Source organism: Pygocentrus nattereri, chromosome 17 (genome assembly GCF_015220715.1).
Source record: "Pygocentrus nattereri isolate fPygNat1 chromosome 17, fPygNat1.pri, whole genome shotgun sequence".
In the NCBI taxonomy this organism is placed as follows: Eukaryota; Metazoa; Chordata; class Actinopteri; order Characiformes; family Serrasalmidae; genus Pygocentrus; species Pygocentrus nattereri.
In genome coordinates, this window is record NC_051227.1 from 24,431,016 (window position 1) to 24,444,145 (window position 13,130).

A 13,130-nucleotide genomic window follows, 5' to 3' on the forward strand; every position below is an offset into this window, starting at 1 on the left:
GAAGAATAGATGGCTCTGGTCCTTCTTGTACAAGGTTTCTATGTCCCTTGCTCTATGTTAATCGGTGCAGTGAATGTTCATGTTTGCTGTGCTAAATACAAGTCAATTTTTAATCTGGGGATCAAAGTGGCAGTAGTGGCTGTAGATGTCACCCTTGAGTGAATGTATACTCCTCACATGACTACACAGAGCAATAAAATATAGCAAAATAGAAGAAGAAAGAAAACTAGCTTCCACAATATTTGATAATCAAACAACAACATATGGTACATCTAGTAAAAAGACCAGTTTCTGGAAAGAATATCACCGTTACAAATGATGTTCTATGAGAAGGGGCGGCCATTCAGCAATCTGAGAATTCAGCAGTTAGTTAAACTGCTGTGGTAAATAATCAGCAGCTCATTAGTTATTAATTTATTGGGAAAATGATTAAAACCTTATAATGTAAACAGTACTACCATTCGCTGTCCACAAAATGGGATGTTGACCATGTTTTATTTAACAGAAGAAGAATAGGACTAAATGTCTGACACTCTTGTAGAGACCTTTAAATTTGTCATGACCCTGCCAAATAAGAAGTTATGAAAACAAGGCGCTCTAAGGTTTATGACCCATTAATCCCAACAGGTGCTAAGATAAATATCATTGGATATTATATCAATTGAGAATTACTCTCAATGCTCCTGCTTCATATTGGAAAATATTCCCGGTGTTTCCAGCACTGAGTATATAAGCCCTGTTTGCTGTGTCTGAAGATACTGAAGGGCCATTTCATGGAGAACTTTACTCAGTTTAGACTTTTTCTGTTTCACATTCAGTAGAAATCTGTTAAAAAAGACATTAGTTAGTAATGCTATTCTCAAACAGATTGCACTGAACCAATGTAAATGCACTTAAGTGGCTTGGAGGACAAGGCAGATCAAGCTAATCAATTTTTAGAGGTGAACACAATTGCTCTGGGGTGGGCCGTAACGTTTGAAAAGCAGAGCTTAGATCTTCTATCTTTGGCGTGTTGGTGGACAGGGGTATACTTTCTGAGGGGCCTTGTCCTCTGTCAGAAGGTGTGGGTGTTGTGGAGGAGGTCAGTTTAGCGGCCAGGGCGGAGGGCGGGGTCGGTGCTGTACCTCCACGCATAGATCCCGTGCGCCTGCCAGTGGTAGACACCGTATAGGAGGTAAATCCCATTTCCTTTTTGGCAGGATTTGCCTCCCATAGGCACCGATCCAGCTTTGATTCTTCGTTTGAAGGAGCTGGAACTGGAGCTGCAGCGGCAGGTGGAGATCGAGGCGGAGAAGCCCGTGACGCTGCGACAGCTGGAGTTGGAGGCAGGGAGCGCCGGGCAGACTGTTCCCGGATTCTGTGACTGTTGAATTCTGTGACGCTATTTTGCGTCTTCTGTTCACGTGCACGAGCGTTTCACGCAGACTGCGCCGGCAGTCTGTTCTGTCGTTCTGCTGCTTTCAGCAGGTCTAACGGTGAGAATGCGTGTATTTACTGCTCATGTTGCTCGGTAATCGCTTATATATTCCTGGCTCTGATGTTTCATTACACAATTTCTACATCAATAATCGTCACACGAGGAAAGATACACAACATCTACGCCTGACTGGAGCAAGCTTTTACCTGAAGAAGGTAAAACGGCAGACACACACACACACACACACACACACACACACAATAAAAGCAGAATTCTCTCAGCGCTCGCGCCTGTTCAATTTGAGGCTAGTCTTAATCGGGCTTAATTCAGATTGGGGTCATAATAGCTTTTGCCTGAAATGGTGAAAGACAGTTAGTCTCTCAAATGTTTTGATTATTTTATTATTGTTTTTTGAAAGATATTTCTTTTAAGAGACTTACCATCCCTTTTTATTTTCACTCAAAAAAAGCCTTCAGGGTGGGAGTGGACAGACCGGCCTTGGCACAGGGCTCACCAAATCTGACAGATGCTGTCAGAATGTGTTGTGTGTTATTATTGTATTATTATTATTATTATTATTATTATTATTATTATTATTATTATTATTATTGTTCATTTTTATGTCTTTGTCTGATTAAAAACTCATTCACAAATTGACTAAGACCTCGATTTTATTTTAAAATCGGTTACATATTAGTATTCATCAAATGTGACTTGTTATAGTGGAACATAACGGTAAGGTGCGCTGTAGTGGTATATAACGTGCCCGCGAGTAAGATGTCCCTTTTTATCATTTTCATAAGCTGGTGAAATAAACAGAACTGTTCTTAAATTGATTTCCTGTAATTTGTGTTGGTTTAGACAACAACATTTTAGTCATGTACAAATGTGTTTTATTTATAGCAAATTGACAGAGGGTGGGGGCGTTTTCCCCCATCATCCCCTGTAACTTTCGGATACGCGACTATTGCAGCGTTTTTGTTGGCGGTTAGCAGCTTTAGACTTCGAGCCTTTCGATATTTCAAACACTGAGTTCAGGATGGATCCTGACATGGTAAAACAAATCAAGAAATTTCTTACCAAAGCTAAATACCCTGAACCCTTCACAAGCATCAGCGTTACACACTACGACGAAGAGCGTCCGGTTACCGTGTTCATGGTAAGCATGTGGCCCATTAGCATTGATGTGAGTAACCTAAATTGCTGACAAAGCTGTTATTAGCGTTTTTCATGTGTAGGCTAATGTTGGTGCTTTCAGCCCAAGTGCCCATTTTGGTTGTAGAATTTTGAACCTCATTTCCATCGCCATTTTTTCTCTAGATGATCTCCTCTACATACGACATAAGGGCACTAACGAAGAGCGAAAGGTCAAAGCTGTGTAATGCATAAGGGCACTAACGAAGAGCGAAAGGTCAAAGCTGTGTCATGCATAAGGGCACTAACGAAGAGCGAAAGGTCAAAGCTGTGTTGTGCAGCAGAGGCCGACGCTCTGTTGGTCGAGTTCCACAGCAGTGACGTCCATCATCGTCATCATGAGTGTTTTACTGACTCCATCATCATCGTCATCTGTTGTCCTGAGTCCATCATCGCCATCACGCGTGTTGTCCTGAGTTCATCATCATCATAAAGTATTTGATTGGCTGTAGCATAAAAGTGGAGTTAATCATGATTAACATCTCCAGCAGTGAATGTTTCATAACTTGATTAGATTTTCTGTTTTTTAGGGTTTGTTTTTGCTGCTGTTTCTCAGACTGCTTTTTTTTCTGGTCAATATGAAGCATCAATTCTTTTCCCACTCTTCCACTGCCTGTTTCCATTTCTCCATTTCTTGTTCTGGTGTCTCTCTCCAGTCTGTCATTCATCAGGCTCTACAGAGTGGTCATCAGTCACCAGTGCAGTGATCTCACAGTCCGTTCATTTCTCTCAGTGTATGCAGGAGGTGACTGAGCTGGATATCCTCTCATTCCTCTTTCACTCACACGTCCTCTGTTTTGTGAAGGCATTTGTGGAGCATCCCTCGTCTGGAACCTGGACTCTCCCTGCCAGCATCTGCACCTCCCCAGCCATACTCATCCATTCTGCATCTGACTAAATGGATTCCTTTCTCTCTCTGTTTGTCCTCTGGTCTAGGATGGATCATCCGTACTGACTCTCAAATGTTCCTCATTCTTTCTGCTGTCTTTTTGTGGAGCATTCTTTTCCTCAGGAGGGGCTTAAAGAGTCTTCTGCAGATGTCCTCTTTTCCAATGGAACGTTTCCTCCTTTATCTGTGCCCTCCTCTACTGATGAGGATCCATTTCCGGTGCTCTTCCACAGGTTTGTGACTTATCTGGCTGTGTTCTTATCTTTCCATATCCTAGTTGAGTTCTCCACTGGCCTACAGCTCCCACTTGGATGTCTCTGTATGTTGATGTTCTTGTGCTGTTCTCCTCGTTATCTGCTTCACTTTTTCTCTGTTCTTGGTCCTTTTTATATTTGATTTTTCGACCCTTCCCGCATGTTCCTCTCTTGCTGTTTCTGTTTTGTTGATCTCTTTTGGTTTCATTCATGTCTTTTCGTCAATGCTTCGATTTCAGCTAGTAGAGAAAATAACAGAAATCTGCAACAAAGCTCATCTCCAATAATCTAATCTGCAACAAAGTAAGTTATTAAAGTTTTTGTTTAATTACAAATACAGATACTCAGCACCAGGTCAGTGCCATTTCCACATCTTTTCCTGCAATTTATCAGATTTTAAAAAAAAATTATTTGATAATTTCATTTTTTAAATGTTGATGTGACATTTGAAGATTGTGGCTTTGGGTTACTTAGCCAGAGTTTAACTGCTCATAGTGGACTTCAGGAAGCACAGAGAAAGTGCACACTCCCATCACCATCAACCGAGCCAGGGTAGAGAGGGTCAGCTGCCTCAAGTTCCTCAGTGTTCACATTTCAGAGGAACTGATATGGAGTGAACACAGCACATGGGTGGTGAAGAAGGCACAACAGTACCTCTTCCACCTTAGGTGGCTGAAGAGGTTTGACATGAACCCCCGTATCCTCAGAACATTCTACACACGTACTGTGGAGAGCGTTCTAACATGCTCCATTACCACCTGCTATGGAATCTGCACTGCCATTGAGTGGAAAGTTCTGCAGAGGGTGGTGTGGACAGCCCAGCACATCACCGGGGTCTAGCTACCAAACCTCCTGTATTTATACACGAGCCGCTGCCTGAGGAGGACCAGGATGATTCTGAAGGACTCCACCCACCCCACTGTCTGTTGTCACAGCTGCCGAGCGGGAGAAGGTACAGAGGCATAAAGTCCAGAACCAGTCAGTTCCGAGACAGTTGCACATAACGAATATGTAGAGCAGCACATATCATAGTATATCATTACTGTACAACTGTACATTGGAATAGTGCAATATTAGTGTAACACATCTCCAAGATGACAACTGCCTTGCTGAAGGTAAAAGTGATGGACTGGCCAAGTATATCTCCAGACCTAAACCCAATGGAGCACCTGTAGGGCATCTTCAAGTGGAAAGAGGAGGAGCTCAAGATGTCTAACATCCACAAGCTCTGTGATGTAATCATCAAATGGAAGAAGATTTCAGTAGCAAACAGAATGTTTGTTTTCACACAACTGTCCTCCACCCACAGCATTCTATTTTTTAAAAATAGAAAAAAAGTTGGTATTTTTTAATTCATAAGAACATCCTGAGATTTAAACACTATTTAGCCTTGTAATGAGGAGTGAGGTAGTGGACGCATGTGCGGAGGTAAGCGACTTTTATTGAGGGCAAATCCAAAATCAGGGTCATCACGGTCCAGGGTCATTGAGCCAATACGGATAGATTGTGGGTCAGACATGATACAAACCAGAAACAACCAACAACACAGATCCAAACAAAGCAACCAAACACAGACCGATACAACAAACAAAGACCGGCAAACACTAAGGCCAAACACAGGGCTTAAATAACAAAGGGTAATGAGGGACAGGTGAACACAATCAGGGGCGGAGTAACCAAACAGGGGGCAGGACTTGAACCAAAACAAACGCACATGGACAAACCAAACAAAAAAGCACATGGAGTGGGAGGAGCCAATCGTGACAAGCCTCTACACTTTTTGCAGTCTTTGTGCTGTTGCATGTCAATGTGACTGTCTGTTATGGAGCATTAATTACACTGTCAAGTTCTGATGTAATCCTATGTAGGCCAGCTTACCTTTTTGTGACTAAAGCATCTTGAAACAAAATGAAAAAAAAAATAAAATAAAGACAATTATTTGTAAACCCTGGTAATCCAGTTCTATGCCATTTTAAACACTGTTTGCTATTCTAAGTAACATTAAAATTTAGAGGGGAAAAAAAATAACCGTAAGCACCGTAAAGTTAAGATTAAAGTTTTTTAGATTACTTAAATTTTAAGTATATAATAAAAAGAGTTCTGGTCCCCTGTGTCACTGTCTGCTTGGACCACAGAGTGGAGCTGTTTGTTGTGTCAATTTTGCATGATTCAAGGAGCCAATCAGAAAATAAGGAGAAACATTTAGCTGTAATTGGTATGAGGAACTAGAATAAATTTGAATTAAAGAGAGAGAAGAATGCAGGGCAGGGGAAATTCTGCCCCCATTTCTAAAAATATGATCAATATACTGTATCAAGATGCCTAATGTGAAACAATAAACATGTGTAGTACAGAATGCTTACAATGTTTATTATGTTGTGGTTACTGCAGTTACTAACCCCTAAATTCAGTGTGCTGGGGGTCAGATTTTAAAATGAAAACCACTCGTTTTCCACATCGTCAACATGATGCAGCAGGTTTACACCTATCAGTGATCATGTACTGTACATGCTGTGTCTGTTTGAATGTAAAATCTTCCTACTTAATACAATGAAAAATATAGAAAAATTGGAAGTTATATTTTTAGCATGTAGTGCATTTTTTCCAAAGAAAATGTTTTGTTATTAATGCAGGAATGAAATCGATATGCTCAAGCTCAATACTATGGTTATTTCAGGTAATAATACTTTTTGTGTGTTTTAATTCAATTTTATTTTCACACTTATTCATGATATAGTCAGTTGCACTTTAACTTCACAGGTTGACAAGGCTACTGTCTTATGGTTTATTTGCTGCATATTCAATTAAAGACACAGATCGCACCACTGTAGTTCAAACTAAGGTGGTTCTAACTGCTGTGGTTCAATCTAATGTGCTGCAACTGAGCTGCTGAACAGTCATTTCTTGGATGTTTGTTAGTTTAATGATCCATTGTACTGTATTGGTTTAGTGGTGACTTGCATCGTTGTTTGGCAACAGACCCCTGTTCTGTCATGTACATAATTATTTACCCATAGCAATTAAATGTAGAATACAGAAAAAAGCAATATTGAATCCTTTTTTTAAATTATCTTTATAATTGTTGTCAATCATAATAATAATAATAAAAACAACAATACTGCTGGTACTACTACTACCTATAATAATGTAACCTCTAAATGAATTTGTTTATCATTATGTAAATAATAAGTCAATAATTTATTGTTATTGTATTAACAAAACTGACACTTGAGTTGTTTCTATTGTAAAATCTTGATAAAGTACTATACATGGCAGAAGCCATGATTCTGTTATGAAAGCAGCTGTTTATTAACACCAGCAGAAAAAGGCACATATATAACTTTCCGCTGATGCTCACCTGTTGGTTGTTCCTCCAGTTCGACTACAAGGGTTCGGTGAACGAGCCTTCAGCATTGTTGGCCCAAAGTTATGGAACTCGCTCCCCATTTCCCTGCGTTCCTGCACATCACTCAAGACTTTTAAATCTGAACTGAAAACACACCTGTTTCGGACTGCTTTTAATAACTCTTGATTGTTTTATATTCTTTTCTGCTTTTTCTGACCCTTTTTCCCATTTTATCTGTACAGTGTCCTTGGGTGTTTGAAAGGCGCTTTAAATAAAATGTATTATTATTATTATTATTATTACATATAACAGCTGGGGATAGCAGGCAAAGTCACTCCTAGCCATGGCTCTTCACATTATAGTAGGTGCACTGTGGCAGTTCAGCACTTCAGCTCCAAGGACTACGGTATGTCATCAAGGGTAATGTAATCTATCAAATGTACATGTAGTTCTGAAATATTAAGGTAATTCTGTAAAATAGGGGCAGTACTTAATACTACATCATGCAGTAAAGAGTCTCATTTTGAGAAATTAGCACAAAGTTTTCAGTTTTAGAATGTTTAAATCACTCATAGGATCTAGCTGTTTTTGTACATTACTTGTCTGTAGATGACACTTTCACAGTGGATAGCAGTCATTTCCTTATGCTGTATACTAACTGATACTGCCACCAGCTCCAAGGGTAAGATTTTGTATTGACATTTACAGTGTTATGCAAATATTGAACATCATTTCTTTTTTTTCCCATATGGCCACCCATAGCTGTCATCCAAGAGTCAAAGACTCTCCGGAATGAAAGCTAACCAAGTTCACTTCCCGCAGTACTCACAGATACATGTCCTTTATCTTTATTGAAAAAGAATCACAAGTGACAGAAACACAACATGACAATTGCATTAAGGAAGCTAACAAACACGACTATACACTTCCACTTCTCTGCTGGGAAAAAGTCCTATGAACTTTAAAGCATGTATTGTTTAATGAGGGTCCAGATGTACATTTATCTCATTTTATTTATTCATTTATTTATGTTTACATGAAAAGTGTAAGGATATTTTTTTAAACATGAAGAATAGCACGTGATATGTGTTAAGCATGCTTGCATGATCAGACAAAGAAAGAATAGAATAAAGATTATTGTATTGCAGTTTATTATTAATATAATCAAACCATTTTTCTTTTAATTAGTTTTTATTTGGCCTATTCAGATGTTTTCCTGTTCAAGAGGTCTTTTTGTTTGTTCAAGATGCCTTCGATTACAGCAAATGAAGCTTGAAAAGCATCAGCTCCCACACTATAATGTGGCATTATAGAAGTGGGCAAAGGACCCATCATTCAGCAGGCTGTATTTTAGGGCTGCCAGGTGATTGCTTTGGAAAAAAGAATGTATTTGTATTACACTTCATAGATTAATATTCAAACATTTAAAATAATTGTTTTATGCATCAGACTGGGATAACTAATCAAAACATTTATGAAACATGTAACTTTAAAGTAATCTACAATAAAAAGTAGAATTGTTTTTAGTCCTATGCAAAAGTAAATAATACAGGATTTGTGCCAGTCAAATTGGAGGGGCTGCTTTCACCCAAAAAGTAGCATGATGCAAAGACAAAGTACGATGCGTTGCTTTCATCTGTGTTGGTTAAGCAACTGCTGCAACTGGCTTTGAAAACTGCAGCTGCTACAGCAAGCACCAAACTGAGCCAGGCAGATATTGGTCTAACCAGTGCTGTGTTAAGTTGAACAAGTCTTACTTCTTCCCTACGCCATTGCTCTGACTTCAGACCTGCGCCTTCATCTCCTTTTTGAGTTCACCTCTAGTAGCATGTCAGAACTGCACCCACACATTCAGCTTTATGGATATTGTGGCATATGTTATTACCTTAAAAAGAGCTGTAGTAATGTTAGAATAAACTGTACAAATTAAATAGTGCTGTGTAATATTTTTATATATATACTTTTTACTTATTTACCTAAGTGTAGTATCCTAAAGTAAACTATTGTAATTGTAACTGATTAATTACTGTAAGATTCTTATAGCAGTTCTGTTTAAATTTCTGTAGTATTAAAGCTCTTTTTTACATAAAGGTATATTCATCTCAGTTCAACTTAATAACCATAGCACTGAAATTAGCTGTTTTTTCTAGCTCTAGTGAATGACAGAGAATGGTGCTGTGTGAAAAGAGAAGTGGATATGCCATTGTACCCACAAGATAACATACTAGCTGAAAGTTAACACACTAACTGTACTAGGTCCATGTTGAATAATGTTAAGTTTTTTACTTATGCTTCACTTTTAAAGTAATTCTGACTGTTTGAACACTTCCTTTAAATTCTACGAAGCAGGTAAGGACTTTCCTATGGTCAGTAGCCCTTGCAGTGAATTTTAGTGTTGATCTAGCTTCCTGTTGTGCTCCTGGTACAAGAAGCATGCTGCCAGGTAACTGTCCACCATTCCAGGTGATGTAAGGTTGATCTCCGGGGCACTTGTACATAACCGAGCAAACAATGTCTGTTTCCACTCCCTCAAGAAACTCTGTGCTGGAATCAGGTGTAATCTGGGGTGTGTAAATGGGACCTGTTGATAAGAAAGATAAAATCTGACATTAAAACATCCACAATGCAATACTATGAATCTGATTTCCTGACTCATGTGCCACTGGATGTTATAAAGGGCATGAGAAAGCATGTCTAGATGTTTCTTGTTTCCAGGGTCCACACAATGAATTTCTCTATAATTCAGAAATGTCCAACAAAGAAGTATCTCTTACATGTCGCAGTGTGTGTTTTAGTAGCTGAAGCTGAGAGGCCACCAGGATGTCTGACCACACAGTCAACTCTGTAATTAACAGACGTAACAATCCCTGTGCGTATCAGTGTGATTTTCCAGGTGCCACTTCCAATGTCTGTGTGTTCTGGGCTGTCATCAGTTCCTTCTATCCCGCTCAGAGTCAGAGTGGGATTTCTGTAAGGGCAGGTGTGGTATGTGCTGCACTGAACAGTGACAGTTTCCCCAATTTGGTTTCCTCCATAAATGTCAATGCTGGGTGGTTGTGCTGATGCTGTAACAGGCAAAACGAACATTAGAGAATATCAGCACTGAATTAGGGAAACAAAAGACATGATTAAGATAAAATAAGATATCCTTTATTTGTTCCACAACAGGGAAATTCTCAATGTTAGAACAGCAAAGGGAGAGCAAGATACTCAAGAAAAGAAAAGTAACAAAAAGAGAATTAACAAGCAAGTAATTAACTTAATTAACTTAATTACTTAACAAGGTTTTTTATAGACTATATATATATATATATATATATATATATATATATATATATATATATATATATATATATATATATATATATATATATATATAACTAAAAGTAAAACATTACATAAAAACAAACAGTTATAAATAAATAAAACCAAAAATGTTTACACTGCTAAGATATTGTCATGCCTACTGGCCGTTGCTTCATTCAGAGATCAGCTTCTCTGGAATATTGAGAAGCTGACTCCTCCCACACTCACACACCTGCCTACAATCTACTCATCAGCCATGCTTTATAACTCAGACCCTCACTGTGCCTCCTTGCGAGGTATTGCCACTCTCAGTGTCTTTATTGATCCCTGTATTTTGGTCTTTCCTGCTTTTTTGTTTTTTTGCCTGTCTATATTCCAATTTTTGCTCTGTGAATTTTGTGCATTAAAGAATCTGTATTTGCATCTCACTACCCTGTCCGAGTGTTACAGAATACCTCACTTGACCTATGGATGCAGCAGAGAATACAGCTCTACCAGAGGTCTTGGCTGAACAAGGCCGAGCTTTGCAGGTCATCCAACAGCAGCTAACTCAACTTGGTTATGCGTTTGACTCCCTCACTCAATGCCTGGATGCTATGTTTAACCAACCGGACCAAATTTTAGTCCAACAACCAGTCCAGCATGCAGGCTCAGCCCCAAGTTGTTCTTCTGTAACACTTGGACAGGGTAGTGAGATACAATTGCAGAGATTCTTTGGCTGATGAATAGATTGTATGCAGGTGTGTGAGTGTGGGAGGAGTCAGCTTCTCAATATTCCAGATGATTATTGAATGAAGGAACGGCCAGTAGGTGTGACAGATATTTTACCCGAATTTCTCAGAGTATTGTACATGAAGTATTGATGTTTATATTACACATAAATGGGAATGGTGAGGAGTTAACAATATAATTATACATTATAAAAGTTGAACATTATAAATAGAAAAACAAAAAATCTTATATGTTTTAAAACTATTCCACATGGAGTGTTGATCTAATATCTGAGACATTGTTACAAGACAGTTCAATTACGTTTAAAAAAAAAGTGCTCCAGTGATTTGTGAAAAGCAAAGTGAGAGATCAAATACTTACTTTCAATATAAATCGTACTGGTAACATCATAGAATCTGTATCCAACATTTTCCGGGTCTATCCAGGCATAAAGTTTTTCTCCATGGTGGGATTGATCAAGGTGCTCAATCAGGAGGCTGCAGCTCCTCCAGAATGGGCTTCCATATAAACTGGTTTTTCCTCTGAACTTGTCAATCACTGATCCAGGGTACCAACTATCATACACTAAAGGGTATCCACGACTAACATACTGATACCACACGACTCGATGAGGGTTTGTAGGTGGATCTGAGTCGTAGGAGTAACTACATGGTATAACCAAGCAGGAACCGTATAGGCCTTTAATACTCCTTGGCATTGTTACTGACCATGTCCAAGTACCACTAAACAGGATGCCTGTGTGCCAGAAATAAAATTTGTTATGGGTCAGTTGTTACAACTAAACATGTTGTATTTTAATTCTTTTTTTCTCTATTTTAAATTTTACCCATCAGTACTCTACAAACCACTGTTTTGATTAAAGGTTACTACCAGGATTTGAAAAGAAGAAAAATAGTCTGCAGTGGGAAATGGAAAATAATGTTAATCCATTTTTGAATAAACTAAACATTGCTTGAAAAGTGTGGAGCCATGATGCTGAAATGTTAAAAGAGTATGCAAAACTGTTTTTTTTTTTTACATTTTTCATAAAATTATTAACCTGGAGTAAAATTCTATAATGCTTTTTAGTTGCATTAAGAATATAAAGGAAACTATGGAAACACACGGTACCATGAAAAATCAAGTGCAGCAGCAGAAGTCTTCCCATGTTCTCGACTGCAGTCAAGCTGAACTTCTGACAAAAAGAAAGATATTTCACTGGTTAATTTTCTGGATAACTGTTTTTATTCATTCCTTCATTATACTGTCATGAAACTGCAATAAATACACTGTAGACTACATGTTTCAGTTTTTTAATAACGTATTCTACTGAAATTAAAGGCCAAAACGTTTATATAACTGTTAATAAATTTCATTTACAAGGTCACAACTGCAGTGGAGAAGTTCTGTATGAAGTGCAGGGCTGTTAATAAGTAATAGCCTAATGAATCTATAATTAGCAATTCTTCTGGCAATACTGATTTACTGTGCAGTGTTTTAAAGTAATTCAGTAATTGATTTAGTTAAACAATTACATTTTGATTGAAAAGGCAGTTGATATTAAAATAATAGACTACTTTTAAGTATCTTACCTTCCTCCTTAGAAAATCAGACACAAACAGCAACTCACAGCAAAAACAACACTATTAACATCAATTAACTCTTGCTGCCTAGATGAGCTCCATCAAAACATTTGGTGTTCTGATCAGTAAAAGAACAGAGCACCCGGTATGATGACAGAGAAGATACAACTGCAACAGCAGAGCTCTGAAATATGCGCTCCTCCCTTCCTAATTTAACTGCTGTCAGTGTGACACATCTGTGATGCGCCTAAAAACATTTCTCTTTGTGCTGTTTTATCTACTGACTTTCATGGGGTCCTGTGGTTCCTCAATCATTCTGATGAGAAAATCTGATTGAGATAGGTGAAGTGAGGAGGAATATTACAAATTAGAGAATGTTATTTTGAGTCAGTCACTAATAAGCAAGGGTGGCACCACAAAACAAAACAAA

General features: G+C 38.3%; 1 protein-coding gene across 2 annotated transcripts; it reads right to left on the reverse strand.

Moving 5' to 3' along the window:
- Nucleotides 1-8,006: 8,006 nt before the first annotated feature.
- On the reverse strand, nucleotides 8,007-12,836 carry LOC108412329 (sialoadhesin-like). Of its 2 annotated transcripts, XM_037546865.1 has the most exons (6): nucleotides 12,710-12,836; nucleotides 12,249-12,312; nucleotides 11,984-12,034; nucleotides 11,499-11,873; nucleotides 9,875-10,165; nucleotides 8,007-9,681 (listed from the first exon to the last, which is right to left on the reverse strand). In XM_037546865.1, the coding sequence occupies exons 2-6, from the start codon at nucleotides 12,283-12,285 to the stop codon at nucleotides 9,383-9,385; spliced, it is 1,053 nt and encodes a 350-aa protein (XP_037402762.1). In that variant the 5' UTR covers nucleotides 12,286-12,312; nucleotides 12,710-12,836; the 3' UTR covers nucleotides 8,007-9,382. The 2 variants fall into 2 exon arrangements, with proteins under 2 accessions (XP_037402762.1, XP_037402763.1); XM_037546866.1 differs by lacking the exon at nucleotides 11,984-12,034.
- Nucleotides 12,837-13,130: the final 294 nt, after the last annotated feature.

Coding starts and splice junctions, on each gene's coding strand:
- LOC108412329 (XM_037546865.1), bottom strand. CDS start 12,285: ATGGGAAGACTTCTGCTGCTGCACTTGATTTTTCATG. Junction 11,874..11,983: donor AACCTTTAATCAAAACAGTG/GTTTGTAGAGTA, acceptor TCTGGCACACAG/GCATCCTGTTTAGTGGTACT. Junction 9,682..9,874: donor TAAAACACACACTGCGACAT/GTAAGAGATACT, acceptor TCTTATCAACAG/GTCCCATTTACACACCCCAG.